At 39.9% G+C, this 26,432-nt stretch overlaps 1 protein-coding gene across 9 annotated transcripts in view; it reads left to right on the forward strand.

Annotated features, from left to right (window-relative positions):
• FNDC3A (fibronectin type III domain containing 3A) overlaps nucleotides 1-26,432 on the forward strand; it is a 123,440-nt gene that overhangs the window by 39,167 nt on the left and 57,841 nt on the right. For 5 of the 9 annotated variants that reach the window (XM_049815938.1, XM_049815944.1, XM_049815937.1 and 2 more), the window contains one exon: nucleotides 2,619-2,694. The exons of 1 other annotated variant lie outside the window; for it this stretch is intronic. In XM_049815938.1, the coding sequence (XP_049671895.1) occupies nucleotides 2,619-2,694 (76 nt within the window). Of the gene's footprint in view, nucleotides 1-2,618; nucleotides 2,695-22,894; nucleotides 22,941-23,951; nucleotides 24,048-26,432 lie in introns of those variants that run through there. 3 more of the 9 variants (XM_049815942.1, XM_049815941.1, XM_049815943.1) reach the window with 2 other exon arrangements.

A 26,432-nucleotide genomic window follows, 5' to 3' on the forward strand; every position in this document is an offset into this window, starting at 1 on the left:
AAAGTGGGAGCCAGTGACATAAGTAACACAGTGAGACATCAAGTTGAGTAACAGTCCATTGACAAAAAGGCTCTATTTCCTTCTCCTGGGAACTGAGTACCTAATTAAGCTGTGTTAAGTTGGCGGGTCTCCCCACCCTTTTGAGTGGAAGTCAGAGGTGTGGAAATGTGATGACATCCTAAGTGTCAGAGTGGTGCTGGACCCCATCAGGAGACCTGTTGCCTCGTGGCACAGCCGCTGCTGAACAGTCCCCCCCTCTCACTGTGTTACGCCATGGCTGGTGTCTTGAGCCTTTACCTTCTCAGGCTAGTTGTGAAGTGAACAACAAAGATTCTCACACAGGAGAAACCGCCATAAAAGAAGATCAGGAGGCATAGGCCCGCTTGCTGCAGTTGGGCCAGTACGTGTATTCCCATGCTCACATCCACTGTGCCAGCTGGAACCTCCGGTTCGGATGTCCCGCAGCAGAGGTCTGGAGGAAGAAAACCAGCAGGGTCCCAAGGCAACATTATTACCCAGGTTACCAACCTCAGGCACTCACACACAAAAAAGGGGAACAATGCAGGAATACCAGTCATCTCCCATTCCCTGTTACTTTAAAAACAGGAATCAAGGGATTTATACTAGCCGTTGCCCTAAAACTTGCGGGCTTTGCAGATTTTCTGCTTCTCGTAGCTCATACATAGAGGAATATTGAGCTGAAAATTGCAGATTGACATGTCAGCTGCAGTCAGAATGGCTCCTACCAGGAGTTTGGACGTACTAAGTCAGCCAGAAGACTTAGGCAAATGTGGTTATCCAACCTACACATAAGAGATGGAAAGATATTCTCATGTACTCCTGCGAAGCTTTTAGGTACTTTTATTCCAGTCTAAATTTCAAGCTAAAACTTTCAATTGTAGCAGGGAGGGGAAAGTAAATTAACGAAATATGTCTTCAAAAAGTTATGCTTGCTTGGGAAGTCTGAAAAAGAAATTTTAAGAACTCATCCACTCATATTTCTCTCCTTTGTCACATTCCTGAAGGTGATAGCCAGTTGTTAAAATGCTACCTTCATACACTTTACAATAAATTCTGGCAATACGATATTTTCTGAAGACCTGTAAGTCTTATTTGAACTTCATGTCTAAAATCCTCTTGTTTCTAAGTTTAGGTTATATTATGAATGCTAACTCTTCCTGAATTTTATATTCAGACACGCTTTAGAAGATCTGGAAAATTTATTAGCATGATAAAACATAAATAGTGATATAGTTCATTGGTTTTTGTCAAAGAGCCTAAAGCTTCTGGACACATCTTTCTCCAGTAACAACGCTGTACCACGTGAAACAACTTCAAGTAGTATTTTTAAGCTCAAAACTTAGCTAAATCGGTATTGAATCACATGGCCTAAGTTTGAAAATGTGAGTATCCGTCATATCTCATCAAAGTTGCAGGTATGTTAGGGTAGAATTTGCCATCTTTTCATTAATTTGTAAAGTTGCTCTACCAGCGGGGGAGGAATTTGTATGATTTCTGCCTTTTCCTCACCCTTTCCTTTCTCTCTGGCATTCCTAAAATGAGTAACACTCAAGTTTCCTGTTTTCCTTTTTTTGTAAACAAGACCAATTTTACTTTCTTTTAGCAATTTAACAGAGTAAACTTTTGGCCATAATACTGAAGAGTTGTGTATATAAAGATTTGTGTCTCTCCAGTTCATGCCAGGAGGAGGACATACACTGTTATTTAGACACGTGCAAGCGAGACTGAAGAAAGATGTGTCCAGAAAGGAAATTATGAAATGCACCTCCTCTTCTGTTTTTTTTTTTTTTTCTTTGTTCATAATTTTTAGCTAGGTTCTTCATGGTTACAAGCTTTTTTTTGCTCACAGAAAGGCAGGTTTCAAATGAGAATACAGAGGTCTAAAATGGTAACGGGCTTCTGCTTTGGTACATGTCAGGCTTCCTCTGTTTATTTTGGCTGATAAATGTGCTTTGCTATCAATTCTGCATTGCATGGGTTTACAAAATTAGGATAAACAGCTTTCCAGAAATAAAACTATGCATACTGCTTCATGCTGTGTATCTGGGGTACTTACTTTGTCGTGACTTCTAATACTGTTTTATCATCAATGAACGTGCAAACATGCTCGGATCATGTAAAGAAGGAAATGACACAATATTTCCCTAATGTTGAAAACTGTTTGCCAAGTGGTTATGATGAAAATTCAAACACTAGGAATCCTAGGCTTCCTTCTGAAACTTTATGTAATGGTTTGATTAATGTTGAAATTAATGTAATTTGTTGAAATAATTTAAGCTGTACAAAGAGCTTTTTAATTAATTATACTAAGCCATCGAGAAAATAAAATTTGTACAGGTACTGTTTTACTCAGTTGTTATTCTCTCCTTGGTTCTCTGAAAAATGTTTGTTTAAAAATATCTGTACTTGTTCTTGCTTTTATCTCTCTTTCTCTGTGGGATGAAGGCAGCAAGCAGTGTGAAGTGAAAAATAATGTATTTACTAACCAGAAAAAAAATTTGTTTTTTCCCAGTAAAACTTTCTTTTTTATTTTGCAAGTATCAGACTTCTGTATCATATTCCTGTGTAATGGTTGTAAACACTCTTTTATTTTTAAGGTTATTCTTGTGCAAGTTAATCCAGGGGAAGCATTTACAATAAGAAGAGAAGATGGACAGTTTCAGTGCATTACAGGTAAAGCTAATAAATTCATTTTAATATTTCCTGAGTCTGCATGAGGATAAATAAAAGGCACTTTGTGGTGTTAAAAGTAAAAGACTGACAGAAATTATTTTAAATACAAGAGCCATTTAAAGACCCAAAAGATTAGGTTCTAAGGATCGTTTGATTTAGATTTCTCTAACATAAACAAAGTACTTTTTCTTATATTAGATGAAATTAAATTTCTTGGGGGGGGCACGGGGGGGACGGGACATTTTCAGTTTGCAAAGCAAACAGGGAAGTGCTGTGGTAGCAACTTTTGACTAACCTCATTTATTACATAGACCTCAGATTAAAAGCTACAATTGCTAATTTGGTTTGAGTTTATTTTTTTATTCTTTGCTGTCATGTGGACATTGTTTGCCTGTCCCCACAGTAGCTGTCTGTTATCCCACTAATAGTTTTTCATTATCTCTAGGGGCCTAATTGTGTCCTTTCTGAGTTGTAGCAAGTGCAGCTTCAAAACACAAATGCTTTGTCTAAGTGTAGCATCCCCGTATGCAGTGGTCAGTTTGGATGTTGTTTTATATTCTGAATGAAAATAGCCACCACTTAAGCCTATCTACAGCTGCAAGAAACAAGCAATCAGATGTTGTTGCTATTTAGAATACCACTTTACTGTGTTATAAGAGAGTATCTACAGATTCAGCTATCAGGTCACTTTTTTGCTGGTTATCTTCTGGGCCGATGAATCCTACTTTTTTTTTTTTTTTTTTTTTTTTTTTTCCTTGGATGTTGGCCCAGCTTCAACAGATACTGTTCTGGGAAGTTGAAGCAAGTATTTTCCAGCTCTTTTCCTCACTTTCTCCAGTCTAAGAAGAGATGAAAGGTCTGGTTTCCAGTATCATAGGCAGATCCTTTGGCTACAAAATAACTGATTAAAGAGAGACTTTGGATTGTAATTAAGTTTATAGTGACAATTCTTAAAGTTTACATGTCCATTAGCACCATTTTTCAAAACTTGTGCTGGTTGCGTAGTATTGTTGCTGCCTTTGAGCCACAAATGAATCAGTGTTGCAGCTCACAGTTCTATAGGGCTTATTGGAAACACAGCTGTGTAATAGCTACTTGGCAATATTTGAGGGCAACATAGTGATTTTTTTTTTTTGTCTTGCAATTTAAGTTAAAGAACAGATAAAATGTATTTTACTTCTCTTGCACAAAATACTGAAGAGAGTGGCATGCATTGCATTTTTGGTTTTAATTTTGACTTATCAGATGGGCTTAGTGGAGGGGGGGAATGAATTGACGCTTTCCTTGCATGATCATCTTGAAAGCAGGAAGCGTGTGATGAACTGCAAAAATATTGAGATCATATCTTTATAGATACGGTTCTACCCTTTCATGGTACAGCTTTTACCCTTGCCTGGTCCGTCTTGCTTTCCGAGTAGGCTGCTCAATATTGTGATTTGATTCAGCTGCTGATTTCTTCATGCTTTAAATATGAAAGTGAGCATGAGCAGTTATTAGACAATTGTTGCTGGGTCTCACTAAGTCTAAGCTCAGGTACGGTCTTTACAACTTTCCTAAAAAGTGGCACTGGCCATCTCAGAACATGCATCCCAAATCAGTTCCAGAGCTTTTGCAAACCTGCTGTCATATAGACATTCTCCTTGTCCTTCCCCCTTCCAGGACGTGAAAGTATGGCTTACAGTTGGTAGTAAAACAGAGGGCACAGAAGTTTTTCATATCTGTACATTCACTAATCTTAGAACAGAAGCTGAGTTGCACATGATCTTATGTATGTTGCTTTTTTGATCTATTCTTGCCACTCCTGAGACATTTCTGTGTTTCATGAAAGCTATGCCAACAGATCTTTCTGCCTTTTGGCTTGTTGGGTCTGTCTGGCTTAAAGAAGAAATTCCCTTAGTAATTGATGCTGTACCTTTTTCGTTGTATGTATCGCAACTAATGAGCAATGTCTACTTTCCTGTTTTCTGTGTATACATTTGCATGAAGTGAACCATTTCAGATGATGCACACTGCGGAAAGTAATTTGGTATTGGTGGTCCTTTTTGCTCTGCCACAACTTCTCAAAACATAGTTTGCCCTTGACTTGGCTACAAAATGGATGGCCAGTCTGCAAAACAGGTTATAGCCACAGGAGACTACTGCGTTAACTCTAAAGAAAGCAAGCTTGCATCAGTTCCCTGTTATATTCTTCAGTGCATGCACTCAGCTATTAGGTCAAATCAGTTAAAGATGTGGAAATACATAACGAGTATAGTTTGAAGGAAACCTTATAAACGTGCAGAGATGCTTATTTTAAAAAAAGGCACGAAGAAAGCAAAGATGGCTGAAATTCAGTGGAGATGCTATCAGTGGGAAGTTACTTTAGTCATTATAATTTTTCGTAATACTTTTTTCCAATCTCAGTTTTTCCTTTAAATATTTACCCGTGTTTATATTCTTTTCTGACTGTATTGACTTAAAAGCCTCTGCAAAGAATGCATACGCAGCTTTTTCTGTGATGTACTATGTAAAAAGAGGTACTATTACATACGTTAAAAATGTGTATCTGTATACTACTTTGCAAAACCACAGCACGTATTGCCCACAGAAAAATTGTAATTATATAAAACAAATATATTGCATATTGCAATTAATATGTTTTTGTCTTATGTAACACTTGGAATCCACCCGGAGGCAAAGCATTAGTATAAGCAAAGATTTTTCATGAAATGGACTTAATACTTTATTACAGGCATTCCCTTATCCCTTTCAAAATGAGCCTTGTAAAGCTTACATGCATAATTCACAAGACTTACTTATTTGTGATAGAATGGTAAGTGACCACCAAACAAATCTCTCTTCCTTTCTGATGTTTGCTTTCTAAAATGAACTGGTTCTGAGAACTTAATTTACTTCATATTTTGTGGGATGTTCAATATTCTACAAATAACAAGGACTTCAGTTCAATGTTGACCATAGTATAATTTTTTTTTAAGTAACAGAAAATTTTCAAGTACTATCTTTCTAAGCCTGTATTCTAATTTATATTTAGCAAAATGGTGATTAGCAAATATGTTGTCTCTTTGGAGTAAAGTCTTACCAAAAGCTATCCAAGGAGAAAGAGAAATAATTTGGGATTACAAAGGAAAGTTAAGAATTTGGAATGTTACATATTGACCAAAGATGAAAATGATAAAATGTAAATTCAGGTTCTTGCAAGGCAATTTGTACGGGCATATGTTTAAGTTGAAATTACGTACGTATAATACTAAAATGAAAGAATGGAAGTTGATAAGTAGCGAGCTGCTTCTGGATGGACCCCCAGTACAAGTGCAGATACAGTAGGTTGGGTGATTTGGTAAGTCACTTTTCCTTGGATAATTCTAGATGCCTCTTGTGCTTTATTGCTGGTCAGTGCACCTTGAGATTGCTCTGTCTGCTGAAGTCAATGTGGATTGTTTATAAATCTGACCATAATGTTAATTGTATTTTCTTGCATCATATCCCTGTCTGTTGGAAACATTGAGATGCTCCATCAATCTTTGTACTGCTCTTGTCATAGTTATTTTATTTGTAAAGAGAACTATCCTTACTTTGGATACTCTATTACTCTAGGGTAAAACTTCTCAACCTGAAAACAAGGAGAGACAGTGTCTCTACAGGAGAAATGAGAGGTGTGAGTGAAGTGACTATTTTAGAGCTGTCCTTGAATCAATGAAGCAATGAAAATTTAAAGCACCAATTAATGGAGAAGCACACTGTGCTTTTTCTGTGAGCTAAGCTTCTGAAGAAAATGTTGCATTTTTACCCAGGTCTCTGTACCGACTTCCCATATGTTTGCTGGTATAACTCTGACTGTTTTGGAAGTATGGTAAGTGAGAAGTGGCTTCTTAACATGGGCTGCTTCTATGGCAGTTAAGATTGGGTGAAAAGGCTCTTAAGATTATTTGCTGGTTTGAAACCTCTTAAGGGTGGCAAAAGAGCAGTGATGGTTAGGGGACCTTTCCTCCTTGGTGAATCCCATTCCTTCATTTTGGCAGAGTTTTGATGACTTAAAATCATTTGTGTATTTTATTCTTCGTGTCTTACATTTATATTTCTGTAAAATAAGAAGCATGGTTGCTTTATATTTCTGTATTTATCAATCTTGGATCTTAGTTGCTTTTCTGTTATGTGTATTTTGACTTAAATACAGCTTCAAATGAGTACTTCTGTGTGCTAGTGGCCATTTTTCTGATTTTATAAAACTTTTTTTTTGGCTGCCTACTGGTTTGTCTGATAGTGATGACTTCTGCCCCTTCTTGAAGCAACTTCAATTTAAACCATTTGTCAGTCTCCTTACTTTCCAAAGACACTGTGTTTTTCTTGCTGGATAGATAGGAAGATATCTGTCTGGGTATCCATGTGTTAGACCAAAATGTTTATTTTCAGAAGACCTCTTTTAAATCTATGAAACTGTTCTCACATATACTCAGACTTCTGTGGAAACTTTCCTTAAGCCAAAATTTTCTTCTGTTAGTGAAATAATCAGCTGCATTACAGTGATTCAGAAAACCAGGTTTGAAATGTATGAATGGGCTCTCTTTGTAGAAGTGAATTACTGCAGATCACTCATTCATGAATCCTTCGTATTGCAGAATAAATGAATGAAGATGACTCATCTTGAGCACATTTTGTAACAGTCCCAAGTTACAGCTAAGGGCTATTAAATGTTACTTCACATAATAAGAGAGACCATGTTCTATATGTCTCTGCAAAGGAAAATTGCCATTTTTATAATAAATCAAGAAAATCTATGTAAATTAGAATGAGTCATAAATACTTCATGCTTTGAAATGAAATGAAGTATCAGTATTAAGGTTAGTCTCTGGGATAAAAGTTTAGCAATCTTAACCTTGGGGTTTTTTTCTCTTTAAAATAAGGAATAAAATACTTCTTGACTTCCTTGAAAACACTTTTCGGAAGAAAAGATCATCACATCAATTCTGAGACTACAGCAGTGAAACACAAACTTTAGTTCATTCTAAGATTAACTTCAGCTTTGCAACAGCAAACCTGCCCGTTACCCAGGATATTGTGTGAATAAAACTGTTACGGAATCATAGCATGGTTTGGGTTGGAAGGGACCTTCAAAGACCATCTAGTCCAACCCCCTGCCATGGACAAGGGCCATCTTTCACTAGATCCGGTTGCCCCATCCAACCTGGCCTTGAACACTTCCAGGGATGGGGCATCCACAACTTCTCTGGGCAACCGGTGCCAGTGCCTCACCGCCCTCATCATAACAAATTTCTTTCTTACGTCCGATCTGAACCTACCCTTTTTCAGCTTAAAACTGTTGCCCCTTGTCCTGTCACAACAGGTCCTGGTAAAAACTCTCAGTCTTTCTTATAAGCCCCCTTTAGGTACTGGGGGGCTGCTGTAAGGTCTCCCTGGAGCTTTTCTTTTCCAAGTTGAACAACCCCAACTATCTCAGCCTTTCTCCACAGCAGAGGTGCTCCAGCCCTCTGATGGTTTTCGTGTCCCCCCTCCGGACCCGCTCCAACAGGTCCACGTCTGTCCTGTGCTGAGGACCCCAGAGCTGGACGCAGGACCGCAGGTGGGCTCTCACCCGATGGGAGCAGAGGGGCAGAATCCCCTCCCTTGACCTGCTGCCCACGCTGCTTGGGATGAGCCCAGGACACGGTCAGCTTTCGGGGCTGCGAGCACACGTTGCTGCCTCATGTCTAGTTTTTCATCCGCCAGTACCCACAAGTCCTCCTCTGCAGGACTGCTTTCAATCTATTACTTGCTGTTATCTGCTGCCAGCTGTCATGCAGGTTTGGTTGTTTTCAGGTAGTGTTAGAGCAACCAAGCTGAATGTTTTAAAATCCAAATGCAACTGCTGTTTAAGTACATTTTAAACCAAAAAGAACCCTAGATATATTTTGTTCTCAGTAACATCTGGTCCTTTGGTGTTGAGTTTTATTTCAGACTCATTTATTAATACTGGAGGTGGTTAAAGACCAGTCATAAATGCTGTATGAGTTGCCGCAAACCTCTCAGAAGGGACTTGGCTAGTTTTTAATGGTCATTGGAAGACGATTCTTTCTCAAGAAGACCACAGTTTATTATCAAATCCTAAACCCACTGTTTTAAGTGGAGGACGTGTGCACTGTCGTTCTGTGGTAATTTTAGAACGTACTAGGGTACCTGGCACTGCAGCAGTGAACCCATATGTTGGCTTTAAGGGTGACATCACCTCTAGAAATACCGTATCTTGTTTGTTAAATTACTTCGTATCCATCTTGGAGCACTGGGCAAAGTTTAGGACTGAAAGAATAATTATTTAAGTACATAGATCCATAGTAATGGAACAAACTAGCAAAACCAATAAAACACTGTTAACAAGAATTCTCTTCTTGACCATCTCTAGTTTTCTAGGTAGCTTGAGAGTCTGGATAATGAACCCTTACAAGCAAACCCAGATGTGCATACAAAGTTTTTAGTGCTGTAGTTTTCCTGCTCCCATTAAGAACAGCTTACTGGAGCCACCCAGAGAAGCTGCTCTGGGTTATCGTTTCTTTCTGTAGCCCAAGAAGAAAATAATTCTTCATCCTTGTTTCCATTTACCTGTTTCTCATTTCTAAATACTGAAATGTTACACGATGACATGCGTAAGTTTATTTGCTTTCCTTTTTGTCTTCAGAGGTGCTCTACAGTTTTTCTCCACTGTAGCCTTCTGAAGGCACACATGTAAGGTTTTATACATCAATTTATTTAAAAAACAAACAAACAAAAAAACCCACAAAAAAACCAAAAAACCACCACTGAAACCCCACCCTAAATGGTAAATCATTTCAGTTGTCTTATCCCTTCCTTCTGTGTGAGTGCTGTAGAGGACTAAACATGATATGTAAGGCTGAAACTGGATGTGGATACTTAGATTAACATCACCTACACAGGAATTTTAGGATCTCTGTCAGAAGTATTTAGAGGGCCTTTGTAAAAGACATTGAGGAAAGCTAAGACAAGTCAACTGAAAGTATGAGGTCACAGCAAGCTACAGTCACTTGAAGCCACTTAACTCTTGGTTGAGGATGTCCATGTAGAGTTTCAGAGCTGAGTCTAGGAGTAGCTTAACTTTAAGGCACCTCTGTTTGGAAATGACTTTCAATAAATACATTTTAAAATAGTTTTATAGATGTTTGTATTTCTAAGTACCTACAGTCAAACTAAAAATAATAAGAACATTGGTATTGATCAGCTATGCAGGAGTAGTTGGATGGAGATACAGCAAATAGCCTTCTGATACAGTAAAGAAATAATGATGTATTTAAGCCCTCACTGTAGCGTGTGTAGAATGCTCATGTATTGGCTTTGACACATGGGAGAAATCTGGTCCGTAATTCAGGTACTATTGGCAGGTAAAACTTGCCTGTAAGCCCTGTTGCTGCAGCTTTTCTAGTACTGCTGCTAGTATTGTGCTGAGTTAAAGCTAGCTGCGGTACATCTACTTGATTCTGTAGTCCTTTTTGCAATAGGGCAGAGGCAGTCTTCGCTCTTTTCAGGACCATTTCTCAAACTTGTTTTACTAACTCAGCAAAACTTGAAAAGTAGTGCAAAACAAGGTCATTCACCTGACCAGAATTAACCGCAGCAATCCAGAAGTCTGTTGTTTAGATCTGGCTCTTTCTGCTCTGAGAGTGGCCATGAGAGTTAGCCTCATAACGGGCTCCCTCAGCCTTCTCTGGGAGCTGCCTGACCTGCTCTGCGAAGTCTGATAACTGGCCAGGTCTTGGTGGTCCCAGTCTCCTCTGGCCCTTAAAGATGTAGTCAGGGATGATACAAGAAGTTGTTGCTGGAAAAGCTTACTTTATCCTGCTGCTTTTCTGCCAGAGCGGCTCACATTACTGTTGTGTGCACTTTGTTAGGATTATAAATACTAGATTTCTAAAACATGCTATTCCCAGAATAAACTAAACTTGGCAAAAGTTTTATAAAAAAAGCAAACTAGACCTGTTTTATCACCTTCTGCAGCAACAAATTAAAAAAAAAAACAACAAAAAAACCCAACAAAACCAACAAACAGTTTAAAAGGGAAACGCATTAATTCAGCTCTCTTTCACAATGTTGGCTGTAGCGTGTTTTACGGAGAATAATTTTTCTGTCATTGATTTCTGTTAAAAATGTGTTAAATAGATCTAATATCTTTATATGGACAAAATGACTAACACTTTTGCCTTGGTTATTTTCTCATTCTTCTATTAGATATTTTTCTAACTTTTATTCTGTCTTGACTTATTTCACACATTTTGAGATGTGAATGAGTTCATAACTTACTATATTCATTATAAAGGTTCAGTCAGGTTCTCCTTTTCCTGTATATTCTGATCCGTTAATCTTCCCTTGTATCTTCTCTAATTTCTTCCTTTATTCCTTCTTTTCACTACACTGCAAGCTCCACACTGCAAACCCAGCCTGACTGTAGGAAGGTTCTGGAGACATTTGTTTGAAATATCAGTGCTTCAGCTGCATACTGAAGACATCTAAATTTAGGTGTCTAAATGTGTGTTTCTATATGTGGCCTTGGATCTAAGCTCCCATTATAACTAGTAAAGATTTAGTCACTAACTGTAGTACAGTCAGTGCATTTCAGCTGACATCAGTTTGCACTGAATAGCTTTCCAGGCACAGTCTGTACTGACTAGATCTCCACTTGCTATAATGGGAGTTTAAAGTCTCAACTTGCATGCAGACACATAATTTTGGACACCTAAATGAGACGTCTCCATAATGGAGCTAAAGCCTGGCTATTATAAGCTCAAGTAAGTAAGACTACATCCTGAAAACATCTCATTTGAGTGCGTTGTTTCACAGTTGTAACCACAGCGAACGTCTTTGTCCTCAAGCATTCGAACTCTTTGAACTCATCCATTTCCAGAAGCACCTCACATCTCATGTTTTACAAGGAAGGTACCAGCACTTGGAGGTGCATGTTGGGAATGGTGTTACAGCCCTAAGTTGCAGCTAGAGAATGCCCCTAAAAATTGCTTTCCATGACTAGTCAGTCATGTCTAGCCCACAAGGCTGTGAAGTATTAACTCAGACTGCCAAGATTCAGGTGCTACTGGGGTCTGAGTCTGGAATCAGTTGGATGAGACTTGTATGAGGTATTTCAAGCTTGGCAGGTCTGCGTCTGGCACTGTTATAATAGTCCCCTGGCATTGCAGTCAGTTCATCTGTTTTTCTTCCCCGACTATGCTGTTGATGGGAAAGAAATAGACCTGTACTACTTGCTTTATGGGGGGAAAAAAGAGGCAAAAATTTATGTAGGTTATCTTCTCGGTTTCTAATGTAGGCAGGTAGTTTGTCTAATGTAAGTAGTTAGCAGTTTGAGCTAAATCAAAGATCAGAGATGCAGGCAGAGGAGTCTGAAAAAAGATTTTACCTAATATTTTCACTTAATATCCTAACATTTAGAATAACTTAGGCTGATAGCATTTTCTGTATCTTAATTGGATGCAATCTGGTTGATTGAAATACTAAAGTTTCATGAAGATTGCTATTATATTAAACAGAGAAAGAAGTTTCTCAATTTTATTATCTGATTAATTCTTTAAAAACAAATAGTGCTTTTATAGAAACTCAATGTTTTTAAGTTGACTTTGCACTGGGTTTCATGAAAATGGAAACGCTAGAACTTTGCACATCAGGGACTTTTGTTAAATCCTCTTTCACCACGTGTGCAGTATGAATACAGGCTAATGTGTCATCTGTTGGAAAATGCTACAGATTGTCAGATGAGACCCCAGGAAATTTCTTCATAGTTCTACGCTGCGAGATTCAAGTTGTATTGCTACATCCTTGATTGATAGCTGTAGCTGTGGAAGTATTCAGACGTCTATCAAAGAATTACTGTTAACAAAGAAACGGCTTTTAATCAATTTTGATTTACTCTTGTTCTATTTGTACTCTAAAAAGTAGTCGTGGCTGCCTTATCTTGTGGACCGCTCTCAGGTACATGGTAGTTGTGAAGGGTGGCAGACAGACTGGGAAGGAAACCACGGTCTTCGTGGGAGTGGAGCAGCTCTCCCGGCCATTATTTTTCCGGAGTTTTTGAGGCAGAGCAAGCTCCACACACATGCCCAGGCTGCCACAGCCATGCCAGCACCTTCCGGGGCCTGACATTGTTCTGCCTCCGTGCTTTCTCCGTCAATGGTAAAAGTTGTGTAGACAGAGGGCCAAGATAGCAAAAGAAAGGGACCAGGGGACTAGTCTCCCTTCATTTTCACCTGTGCGAGGCTACCGTGTTGTCTGCGTGGGTCCAGGTACACTTTTCTTGCCAGAATGTAATACCTGATTCCAGGGATTTTTTTATCCTGTTCTTAGGATTGCTTTTTTCCTAATGGATGAATCAGCATCACATGGCTTGATAGATATGGCTGTGCATGTGTTATTAATAGTAAATGATTATAGATGTCTTTTTTTTGACTGTCTGTTAAATGACCGAGGTTTTGTCAGCTTCCGTGACTTACATGATCATGACACTCTTCAGCTTCATTAAAATCATGGTAATACAACTTCCCTTCCCCTTCTTCCTTTTGCAGACATGCCACAATCTGTTTTACATCTAAAGCAGTTTATTATCTAAATGAGGGAAAGGAAGAAGAGGAGAAAGATAACAAGGTCATTACAAATATATAGCCTAGCTGTGCACAAATATAAACAGCTACTGTGTAATGTGACTTAACGACCAATTACAAGCATGTAAGTTCAGCCACTTAAAGCCATTAAGAAACAGTGTAATTACATGGGTTTCAAACAAAGTTGGAAGGGCCAGATTCACTAGTAGTAAATACAGCTATCCACAGTGCTGTTCTTGTTTTCTTTTTGCCAAAGAGAAGCTCTTTCTCACACTGCAAAGAGCCTTCCAGAAAATGCAGCTGTCTGGAGCAGGTGCCATAGGACACCATCCAAAGAGCCTCAGATTTTTTCAAGCGACTGTACAGCACCCAATAACTTATAGATGGGTCTCAAGTTAATGGTATTAGAGCTGCTAGAGCAGCTGACTATACCTTCCTTCCCTTTTGATGAATCAGCTATTCTGTTAGCATATGGTTTATGTCCTGTGCCTGTTCTCAGTTTGTTTTTCCAGTAGCCTGTTCTCCAGCACTTTCACTTATCCTGTCCCTTTGGTGCTCTATATATGGACCATCTTCATAAATACTGTGTATATTGTGTTTCCCTTGGATCATCTTGATAGTTGTGTTCAGAGGTAGAATGGATGTGTCTTCCAAGGCAACCAAAGAAAGAGCTGCAATAAGAACGATGAATGCCAAACTGATAGTCTGTGAATTGCTTCATTAGTAATTCTTAAAAGGTATTAATATGGAATTGTAGTTTCAATAAGATGTGAATAAGTTACTCTGAGTAGGATAGTGAGTGTTCCTCAGCATAACCTCTTTCTAATGAAGTATTGCAACAGCCGTAGAAAAATCTTATGAAATACGGATATGTCATTTAAAGTAGAAGGGCTGCGCTGAACAAAGACCACAACAGGACTGTGGGCTGGGCAAAGTCCAAAGTAGGGAAAGCCCTACTTGTAAAACACAGCTTTAGCAAGCCAGTTCCAAAAACTAACCAAAAAACCAAACCAAACTACTAAAGCAGATGAAAACAATCAAATTCCCAGGAAGACGGCAGGGTCGAGGAGCTGTGACTTATTGATACCGTAGCCTTTTCTTCTAAGAATAAAAATGGAAGGTGAAGACTACAGAGGGAAGGGGAAAGATGCGTCCACAGAGAGTTCTCAGCCTTTCTCTTTTTGGCTGTTTTTCCTACAAGTTGTGTTTAAGATAGCCTCTTGAAATTTAGCATTTAAGTGAAGTGCTACTGTTATAATCCTCAGCTGCTTTAGCCCTGAAGAGATTGTGCTCTGAAAGGCACCACTCTATTGACAGGGTTAGCTCTTATGGTTTAGGCAGTAAAACTCTTAAGTAGCAGGTAGATTTAGAAAATTATATGAAACATACTTAAATTTGCATTTGTTCTTTCTTTTTGTTATGCTTTCCATGTATTTTGTTTCTTGTTTTGGGATCAGGCACAGGGTTGTTTTGTTCAATTTTTTAAAAAAAGTAAGTTTAATCTTACCTAGCTTTTAAATTCAGTTAAATCTGAAATCTGACTTTTTACTCTTATTTTTCAAAAGCTAGTACGTACAAATAAAGCTGTCTTGCAGGCAGATCCTTGGAGTGCCTAAAGTCCAAGAAGAGTTTGGGAATTTGAGAAGTTAAACTATATTTTTTTTCTTAAAGAGAATTTTTTTTCTGAATTGGATAGTAAGGGGTCAAAAGCAGAGTGACTACCTCTGATTTAGTGTGACACTACTGTCAGCGCAATTTTGGGGAGCAGCTGGTGACTTAAGCAATGCATCAGGGAGTGAAAATATTTAGTAAGTTACAAGGGCAGCTTGAGCAACTTTGAACCAGTTCAAGTTCTTCCAGCATGAATGAGTTTTAAAAATCACCTGCTAAGAGATCTGAAAAATAAAAGTGAATATCAACAAAAGCTGAGCAGATATGCAGAGGAGTGGCTAGCGTGAGCCTAACTTCCACTCATTTCCCTGACTTGTCCTGCAAACGGGTACAAGAGGACTGGCAAGCATGAGGTTTTGAGATTGATTGTTGACGGTTTCATGACTTTTTACTGTGGACTTCTGGCCCATGTGTGTTAGAACACTGCTTTTCTACACAGGTTGTAAATCTGACATGATGTGTATGTAGCCTTTTCAATAAAATATTTGTAAAAGGTGTGTTTTTACTCCCTTCTAATTCTTACACGAAGAAAGATTGCATAAAAAGGAGGAACGTGTACCTTAGAAATACCCTATCTTTTCTCTTAATTGCAGCTATATACACTCCGGAGTTTCCTTTCCAGCAAAGATATGACACATACTAGACTAGGAATCTTATTCATATGCCCACACAGCTTTATCTGTAGGTTGTTTCCCAAGTTCATCCTCTGACAGGTCTTTAAAATACCATCCAGAGCACTGATTTGCTCATAATAGCTTTCCAACTGTCCATTACGTTCATAGAATTTCAGTGTGTTGTCATTATTTTTTTTTTCAGTTATTCACCCTCATCCTCTCATCTGAAAAACAGATCCATTATTTTTGATGGGAAAAATCTCATCTCATCTTGGTGACAGTAGCTAAATAGAAAGGTGTTGGCTTTGGGGTTCTTTTCAGAAGCATGTAAATACGTGTTGCTGGATCATCTTGTTGTATGGTGGTGTTGTGCTGCTGTGTCTGGACAAGTAGTACATTGGCACGTAAACATTTCTGTGCAGCTTCAGAGAGCTGGACAGGAGGTCTGAAGTGCCTGGGAACATGCTACATAGAAAAAGAGGCTGAATGTCAGGTAAGGTTATGTCTATGTAGCATATAGCTTTGGGGTTGTAAAGGCCAGTGAGGTGTAAATAGGACTAGAGAATGCAGGTGTAAAGAATCGCAGGTATGCAGTGGTGTCTTGAGGCCAGATACCTGCATGTTGCCTGTCTCCATGCTGCAAAATTCAAAGCATAGTACAGAATGTTTTTTGATCTCTATCTCTAAAGAGCTTCAGCAGAGTCAATATAACCTTACTAATTATTTATTTTAAGGTTCTAAATCGTGGATGAAATAGGAAAGGATTGAATGCTAAAGCATGATGCACAACTAGCCTAGAATGTAAATATATCCCTTCTTAATCACTTAGTAACTTAGTATCTTTCAGCTACCAAGGTATTCTAGAAATACTTGGCATTTCAGTGAATCTGATCATCCAAACAGCTCCAATGGTGTAGGAAATCTGTATTCCAGAAGTGGTAGAAGCTCAACAACAACATGCATTAACTGTCTGAAGGAATGTTGTTTGCGTGGTACCCCTGAACTGGGTGAAATGCAGTTACATGCAATGGAAGGTCATGCATGAGATCAATAAATTATAAATGGGGATCTCCTCACTTGAAACTTGATAGGGAGGAGGAGGAGGAAGCAGGCAAGCTATTTGACTCACAAGATAGTACTTATCTCCAGTATAATGTATCTGTAAAGGTTACTGTGATCGTAAAATGCATCAGGGTGGTTGCTGCTAGTACAGCTTGGGATGTTTAGTAGCATTTTACAGGATTCTGCTGAAACTTCAGCTGTAATTTGATGATTCATGTTTACAAAAGATGAAATGAAGCTGATTCCAGATGTTGTAGAAAAGAGGCACTGGGTTATTCAGGAGAATAAGGAGCCTTTTATAAAAGGAGAGTAGGAGAACTTGGTTGGTTTGGCTAAAAATGAGTTTTGTTAGGAATAGGTAAGTAAACACCAGGCATTTAAAAAAAAAAATAAAATAAAATAGTTAATGCCAGAGCTGGTTTAGAGCCCAGCTGGATGTCAGAGGGCTATGAATAACTTTAATGTAATTAGAAGAAACCTCCTGGCTGCATAGGAGACTAACGCTCTAGAACAGCACTCCAGTGGGAGATGTATGGGTAAAAGAACTGACTGTTTTAAGATTGGTCTTGATGCTTTTACATAGAATCCATTTATGATGGATCTTAATGTATGATAATGGTGGAGAGGAATGAAGCTGCAATTGCAGGTGAATTGACTTGATTCATGAGGTCTTTTCCAGTCCTTAAGGCCTGACAGTCCAGCAACAGAAAATTTAGGTCTCTTGTATCCAGATAGTAGCGAAGCAGTAAAAAAGTTTCTGCACAAAGGACACATTTACTTTCCAGCTATTAAGCAATTTTCTTGTCTCAGCTCCTTAGTAGAGGGTTATATTGATCCATACATAATGTATGGTAAGGAGCTCACCATATGCATGTGTCTTTTTCCCTTTCTTCTGGCTTGGATTTCTTCTGGCTTGGAAGGACAACTTTATATGTCTGAGCCAAGTTAGTTGTTTCATCCCTGGCCTCTTGTTTGGCACAGGTAGGTAGATTCCTTACACAGTTCTTTCTGGCTCCGAGTTCATTTTGGCTGCTAAAGCAGTGGGTATGTTACTTTCTAAAACATATTTGGTTACAGAGCAAATTGAATTTAAAGAGAACACTGCTACAGCATAGGCTTATCTTTGTGTCTGGTCCCTGCTTACTGCTTTACCAGATATCTTCTTTCTGATAATACATATTTATTAACATTGTTGAAAGCTTTTTATCAACAATAACCTTTGTCATAGATGCTCTTAATGTTTGAGCTTACGTACTTTACCTGTGTGGTAACTTGCTTGTGATTTGGAGAAAATAATTCCTTGTTGAAAGGATTTGTAAAGAGTTCATTGCGGAGAATCAAGGAGCCTTTGTCACATAAAACACCAGAAAGACCAAATTTTAAATTTCAAATGTTAATACAAGTTTAAAAGATGTAAATAAATTTTTTAAAAGCTTTTATTAGTTAGCCTGTGATGATATTTTTGGTTTATTTAGCTAATGCAGAGCCTGAAAAAGACTTTCAAATCACTTTCAACAGTAAAATGTGAGTTTTGCAGTGGGAGCTGGTTGAAGGTGTTTAGTGATCTGTATAATAGTAGAAACATTTCACTACAGAAGAGGCTGCGTGTATTGGTAGTAAGCATGGTGCCTTTCTGCGTTGTGAAGTCTGACTGAGATGATCAGGTTTTTTATGTGTACCCTGATTTCAGGTTAATTAATTTGGGACCAAATTTCTGCAAAGCTTTTTGAACATGAAAATTCTTCTGTGTTGACCTTAAGTCATTAGCAGAATCGGAAGTCTTAATCTAAATGTTTAAGTATTTATCATGTCAGCTGCAATGCTATTAAGAATTTTCAAGATCAGTAGTTTTTCAGTCAAACTTTTATTTCCACTGTCTTCAGAGTATCCCCAATGTAGCTGCATTTATAGGCTTGTCTTGTTATTGCTGAAAAGGCACAGAGAAGTATGTGTGTGCAATGAACTAATCGCAAGGGGTCATGTTCAGGGTGTTTGGATTCCACCTTCGTTCTAACTTAAGAAGCTTTTAGCTGCAAAAGTCTCAGACGCAGACCAGGTCACCCACTGAATCATGACCTAATCCTAGCAAGCACATTGAATCCATTGCTTCTCCTGTTTTGACCATGGAATTCCCTACGTGCCTGTAATTGAACAAAAGAGGCTGCAGGGGGATAGACATCAAAGACATGCCAGAGCAGAGACAATATCGAGACAGTACATAAATGTTGCCTTTCTCTCTCTCTCCAAAAAGAAAGGCTATTTGTTTACTTGAACTATATTAAGTTTTTCCCAAATGCAAACAGTATCAGCAGCAGGGAATTGGTTAAAGCACTTGCCCTGAATTGAGGAGATCAGATCCGAGGTTTTTAGCTCTACAAAGTACCACAGGATCTGAACCTGTAGCTCGCTGATGCCGGCAGAGTCCCCTAGCCGAGAGGCTCCAGGGTATTCTGAGTTAAGGCTTTTCTCCATGTCATCTTTTGGAGATGGGCACCTTCACCTCAAAAAAAGATAAGATTCTAGAGGGAAACTACACAGGAAGGCAATCTGCCTTTTTGTATTGATGTAATGGGGATTCCTCTAAGATTTAGGTGAAGTGCTAGGTTCTGGTTCCCATTTTAAAGGCTGGCTCTGTACTTTCCATTTAGAAGCTCTTGGATTAAAGGAGTTAAGCATCTCTAGCACGGACAGGAGCTTCCTGTGTTGCATTCCGGTTTCTAGTGGCCCATCTTTGGCAGAGGTGACACAGGTTAATTCCATAGTCTGGTGTTGATAGCATTCTCCTGGACAGGAGCAAGCTGTGGGGTTAATCCGCTTGAGCATAGCACAGAATTCAGCCTACCTCCTAACTGAACAGGAAGACCTTCTTTTCCTGACAGTAGGAACCTACTCTCAGAAAACTTGATATACTCTACTGAAATTGGACAGAAGAGCGAGTAGAGCAGACCTGAACCAGATATCTACTCGAGGACACACTGTGCTTAATGATTGGTGTCATTTGGTATGAGGTGGCTCCCTGATCAATATGCAGAAGCACAGAGTTGTCCTCTGGAGGCAGCCAGTGAATCACTGCTGAAGTTTGCTTTAGATGCTGCAAAGTGTAAGGTGTGTAACATCAGATGTTTTCAGTTTGGTCTTATGTCTCATTTTTGTTGTGTGATGATTGTGTAATTTGCCTGGGACTTGTTCCCTGCAGTTTGTGTCACGGCAGAAGGATTTTGCATTGCCAAATGTCACCTTTTGAATAGGCAGCTTCAGGCACTGTTTTCATCACTCATGATTTGAAACAAAACTGTGTCATAAAGTGTTACTTGAAAATGTATTTCATAGTTTAGAAACCTACGTGTGAACATCTGTTTGTGAAACTGCAGTGTTGGTAGAATCTTGGACTCAAGTGAATGCCTCTAATGTAGGTGTAAAAATAATTGTATGCAGTGAGTGTGAAGAGTTCAGTCCTACAGGACCTCCTCTCTCTTTCCATTTCTTTTTATGGTTACAGAAGACCTTTTCATCTGACCAGAACAGCAAACTCAGTTACCTAATGCAAGATTAAATCTAAGAGAGTAAAATTTCAGTGTTGGGTCTGGGGGGGTGGGGGGGTTGGGGGGGGTGGGGTGTTAAATTGGCAGTTAATGATAACTTTTTACCTTTACTAAGAACAAGATTTAGGCCTGGTTTTGCACCCTAGTTGTGGAGCCAATGCCATTCTAGATTTACCTAGTTTTGTCTCTTTCTGCTAAATCATATAGAACCTTGGATTGTGGGATTCCCGGAAAGCTGAGACACCTCACATGCTGCTAACTTAGTTTTATATCTTCCAGTTTGGAATGACCACTCCCAAATCGGTCCCTGTAAAGAAAGATGCACGTGGTATTTATTTTAGAGATTAGAAGGACTTCAGCTGCTTACAATAATCTTTGTTCTGCTTTGTTTTTATTTTAAATGGACTGTCTGAATCTGCATCATATTCGTTTATATAATTAGCTTGAAGCCTAAAGAACTCAGAGGTTTTCAAATGAAAGTACTTATTAGTAGATTGCAGGGACTCAAAGTAGTATATCTTTAGAGGTGTCTGCCTTGGATACAAATAAAAATTTGAGTTGGGCACTGAATTTTTTCTTGGCGGCCTTTTCTGGCATTAATTTCTTGCTTGAGTTTCTGACACTGTATGTGTTATAATACTCAGTCACAGTTTGCACAAACAGAATTTTATTATACCCACAGAGTCTTCTGTGTATTTTCATCCGTAGTTTTAAAATACCTTGCCCTAGAATTTGGTAAAATTGTTTCAGCATTTATGTGTATGCTATTGATTTTCTTAATCAATACATTGTATTTGTATAATTAATATTAAATAAGTCATACTAAAGACATTAATCTGTATGTAGATACATATACACACACGTGTGTTAAATAATTTGGGGGGGAATATTAAGAAATTTGCACAAAGGAGGGTGGGCTTCTCTGAATTCCAACTCTGAGACAGCAGAACATGCCAGATAATTTTGCGCTCTGGTTTCAAGTCAATGTAGCCAGGTAAGTATGCACAGAAAAAATAACTCATTAGTGTAAGAAGTTGAATATAATGATGCCAGAAAGGCCTTTACAAGTAATTATACTACATAACTTCATTTTTAGCACAACCAGGCGGGGGGGGGCAGGCGGTGTGGAGTTGAAGTTAATGCTTGTTCCTTCCAAGATCTCTTTTCTCTGAATGAAAATGCTCTTTTGTAGAAGCCGCTGTCTACATGCCAAGAACTGCCACCTGTTGAGATCCACTTGTGCTGTTCACCTCTTAACCACAAGTAGCTATTAGTAGTAGCGCTTAACTTTTTAACTTTCTGGTCTGCAGTGCTATATGGCCCCCCAAAAAAATTTTGATTAGAAAAACACAAATTCTAGTGGTAAAAACTGTTAGATGATTAAGTTGTAGTTTGTCCTGAATGTTATGAATCAAATGCAACATGATTAAGCGGTATGCACAAATATTAAATATTAGTCTGAAAAAGTTGGGCATCAGTTCTGCTTAGCATAAGTGCTAGGAAATTAGGCTCTCCTTGAGGAAAAAGCTAAGCAAATATGCAATGCGGTTAGATTGGAATGAGTGCAGGTTATTTTTTCCTGCTGAGAATAAAAACATTTTCATCTGAGCTTCTCTGTGTTAAGAATGGTGTGTCACATTTGACTCCCTTTGAAATACAATGATTTATGGTTCACTTGATATTTAAATGGGAAGACTACACGGGAGAGAGAACAATTTTTTGACCTAACTCTTCCACATAGTTACTAAATATTTACCCTAAGTCTAAACCTAAAACAGCAAACGAAACGGAGCAATTTAACAATCCAGGCTTCACAGTACAGAGTCTGTGTTGTATTTCCACATTCACATCTTTGATTCCTTGGTACTTTTTTTTAACGAAGTAGGATAGAGTTGATCGCTGTGCCACACAATTGCTCCAGAAAGAACATATAAAAAAGTTTTATTGTTGGAGTATCTGAAAAGACTAAAATCATCCTTCTGCAAGCTCTGAAGTGTAACTTCGTGTTGTGAAGTTTGCACGGTTCAAAGGCATGGGCTCACAGCCTTTTTTAATCACAAAATTGCACCATGGCCATTGTTTAGAAACAGGTGAAATGAAAGTACGTTTAACATTTGAACACAGAAACCATTGTCACCTGATTCCTTTGAAAGTACGTGAGGCCATTATAAAAGAAAATTGATAGCTGTATTTATGATAAAGTGCTATAGGAACCTGTCATCTCTGCACTTTGCCTATGAAAAGGGATTTCATGTCTTTTTTTTTTCTTTTTTTTTTTTCCTGAATATGTATGTATGGTTTCATGGGAAAGATCAGGATCTCATTAGGATGTAATCTTTAGAAATACTGCGGTTAGGCTTCATAGCTTTCTGATCTTTTATCGATTATTCCAAAGTCTCTGTGGATGAAACTGATGCTTTTTTCCCCTGCTCTTGAAAGGAACTATGTGAACGTTTTACCTTCAGTTTTTCCTCGCACTTGCTGGCCTGCAGTCTACCGATAGATTTTATTTTTTTTTTTGTAGCCAATTAATACATTTAAATTGATGTGGCTGCTTTGTCAGCTGTCGTTCCCCAGCCTTGATGGCAAAAGCAGACAGATGGACGGGGGAAGGGATTGTTTTGTCAGGATGAATTTAGAGCATAAGGAACACGTTAAACTGACAGCATTGCAAACTGAAGTCTTCTGATCGCCTGTGTCCTTGCAGCGTTCACAGTTCCTTCTTGCGCCTCTTCCCCGGCTCAGGCCTAACAGTAAGTTCTGTGTTTGCTTTTCTTTTTTGTTATTGCTCGCTTTGGTTACGTTGCACCCTAGTAAATGTAAAGCTGCTGATGCTTTGAGACAGTTTTTTAGTGCCTGTTAAACCTAAGGTACTAATCTGGAAGTATTTTCCCGGCACAGCTTAGAAGACAAACGCAGGCCAATGGGTGGTGGTTGTTGTTACTGGGTTTTGTAATTAATTGTAGCTGCTGGGAGCCCAAAATAAAACTTTGAAGTCTTAGCCATCATGTAAAAGACAGAGCGGTGCAACTATTCGCGGCTTCTGGGACTATTGATTTACTGCAGCCCGTCAGCGTTGGAGGGGTGTGCTGCTACGTCAGCTGCGCGCTCTATTGTTTCGACTGCCGTGGCCTTTGTGTTTGATCCTGCCACCGCTTGCGTCAGTGATGCATATCATCGCCCGCGTGATGTCAAAGTGTGGGTGTTCGGCTATAGAGCCATAGTTAACCTAATGTGCTGCAGTAAATCCTGAACGCTGTTTTCTCCTGGGGACGGCAGTGATTCACCGCCGTTCACATGAGACTAACGCTAAGTATAGCGGCGTTCCTGAGCCGCAGCATCCACCCAGATGAGCATCACGGTCACCGCGGCTTTCCAAACGCGAGGCCAGAAAGTGTTGGTTTGCAACCAGCTCTGTTTGCGCGCCTCCTTTCTTGGGGTGTAAACCGATTAGCGGTTCAGCCGAAGGTAAACCCCGTGGAAGGACGGGGCTGGAGTAATCCTTCGTAACTTAAGGATGCTAATTAACGTTAGCACGAGCTTTCAGCCAGAGGGCTCGGAGGGCACCAGCCGATGACGGCCGGGAGACTCCAGTACACACCAGAGGCAGGAGTCCTGCGGGACGCCGAGTTAGGGAAGCCTTCCTCGGGGGAAGGCCAGGGGGGACGGACGGGGACGATGCCGTCCCCGGCTCCCGGCCCCGGCCGCCGGTGCAGGGCGGAGCGGCGCGGCGCGGAGCGGGCCGCGGGGCGGAGCGGAGCCGAGCCCAGCCGGGCAGCCGCAGCACCTGAGCGAGCCGAGAGCCGAGCCCTGGTGGCCCGGCTCCGGGCCCGGCCCCGCCGCCTAACCCGAAATGAGCGGTAAGGTCTCTCCCGGCTGGGCCGCCGCGGTTGAAACCCAAAAGCAGGCAGCGGCGGCCGGAGCGGGGAGGGGGAGCGGGGGGGGGGGGGGAGGCTGTGGTGGCGGTGGGGCGGGCGACTAAAGAAGAAACGGGGGGGCACGGAGCGCTGCTCGGCGCTGCGGGGGGCTCCGGGACGGCCGGGAAGGGAGCCGGCGGGCGGCCGAGGCCGGGTTGTGTAAGAGCGGGGCGCTGGGCGGCCGGTGCCCCGGAAGAGGCTCCGCTCCCCCGGCGGCGCTCCGCCGGTACTGCCGTGGCGGTGGGGGGGGGGGGGGCGGCCAGCCCGGCATCGCTCCGCTTTCAAAGAAAAGAAAAGGCGTCGCGTAGAGGTTGGGCAGGCGGCGTCCTCCGGTGTCGGGGCGGTCGGTGGGTTTGTCGCCGTCCTCGCCCTTACGCAGCGCTGGTCGGTCGTGGTGGCCCTAACGAGGTTCGGAGCTGCTGGGGAGCTTCACCTGCTGCTGGGGGGGGGGGGGGAGGGTTCCGCCCCTTGTTGCCGTTCTTCTTATGCGTGTCCGTTTTCGGGACGCGTATGCCACGATTTAGGTGATCTTTGATAAGCACCGTGGGGCTTTTGTTGCGTTTTTTGTTTGGTTGGGGTTTTTAAACTTGGGACAGAACGCTTACACAGAGACTTTACAAGTTTTCCCTTTCATAGTAGCGAAATAGCAAATCTCAGGACAATAACGAAGTGTGGCGGAGCAGCTGTTTCTTCGGTCCAGTCGAGTTAAATAAACCTTTGCTGTGTTTGATGAGTCATTTTTCAAGAATGAAGTACAGAACACAGCTTTGTGTTTGTTTTCTCTCCCACAACGCTTCTTCTCCGCTCCTTATATAAGAGAACTCAAATACTTGAAAGTATAGAGAAGATTCGAGACGTCCTCTTGAAACAGTTAATTTACCAACATTCATAATACAGTGATTTGGATGAAGCCAGTTCCATTTATGGGCAATATAGAAAATCAGATGTTTGCTTAATACAAATTCATGATGCTCTTGTTTGCTGGTACTTTATAATCGGTCTCACGGTAAAACACGCTGGCTTTGTCACGCACCACTCTAGCCAAAGCATGACGATTCTTCTTGCAGTGGATTCTACTGAGGAGAGCCAAGATCTTCACATTAGTTGTTAAAAGGAAGAAAAAAAATACCTGTTTTTAGAGTGTATTAGGATTTTATCTTTAGATACAGGAAAGCTTATTTTGCAGGTAGTAATATGCTTTCTGTCAAGAAATCAGCAATCTCAGTGTAAAGACCATGTGCTCATTAAAATATATAAAGTCTGCCAACTTTTTTTCCATGCTTTCCATATTCTTGAATGTTCCTCTGCAGTCTAACTTCATTCCACAGCTGCTTAGAAATCTAACCAGAAGTAAATTAGAGTTCACCCTTACCTCTTGAACATTAAAAATACATTTTCATTAATTCTGGAACTTTAAAGTGCTAAAGATGGGATGCAGGTTTTCAAACTACTAGTTTGACTCTATTCTAACACTGAATAATTTTTGAGGTTCATACATTGCCTTTATGTCTTTATTTTCGTTACTGCTAGATTGTAGGTATACTGAAAATGGCTTTGTGGATCAACCTTTGTACTGGATTGGAGATAACAGCTTTTTGTTTGTTAGAGAGGTTAAAGTAAGCTTTGAAAAGATTGTTAAACAAAACTCTTCAGACGTTTAAAGCAAAACAAAACAAAAGCCCCAAACACAGAGATACCCAGCAGTTCACAAAGAAACAGTCTGTTCATGTTAGTTTCTTCAAGGACGTTGAGTTTGCTGTGGGAAGTTCAAGTAACTGTGGTCTTAAATCTCAATTTACCTGAAACTTACATAGTTTAAAATTGTGAGTCTAATAAAAGTGTCAGTGTTTTGTATTCATTACGGAAAAACTACAAATAAGCAATGCAAGATACAAGCTGTGTAAAATCCACTTACTTATGTAAGAATTTAAACCATTATTTAGTTGAATGGCAACTTACAATAAGTATGCTTCCATTACTGTTGACCATTTTGAATTTATTGTAAGCTGATGCTCTAAAGCACTTTTTTCAGCTTCTCTTTCACTGCTTTGCACTTCACTTTCGTTTCTTTTTAGCACTTGGTACTCCAGAGAGACTTTCACTGAAACATTTTTGGGGTTCACCTGGGCAAGAAGACCCAAAGACGGTTCAGTTCTCAATTTGTAGCTTACTGTAGTTCCTATATTCTTCGCTGTTAAACGGTTCAGTTAATCTTTCAATTAAGACCTTATTCTTAAAAAATCTTTTCACCCCTTCCCCCCAGTTGTGGGTTAACACTTTGTCGATAATAAAGCTGTGATTCTTTTTAGGCAATACATTTCAAAACTT

The sequence above is a fragment of the Accipiter gentilis genome, chromosome 13 (assembly GCF_929443795.1).
Source record: "Accipiter gentilis chromosome 13, bAccGen1.1, whole genome shotgun sequence".
Lineage (NCBI taxonomy): Eukaryota > Metazoa > Chordata > Aves > Accipitriformes > Accipitridae > Astur > Astur gentilis.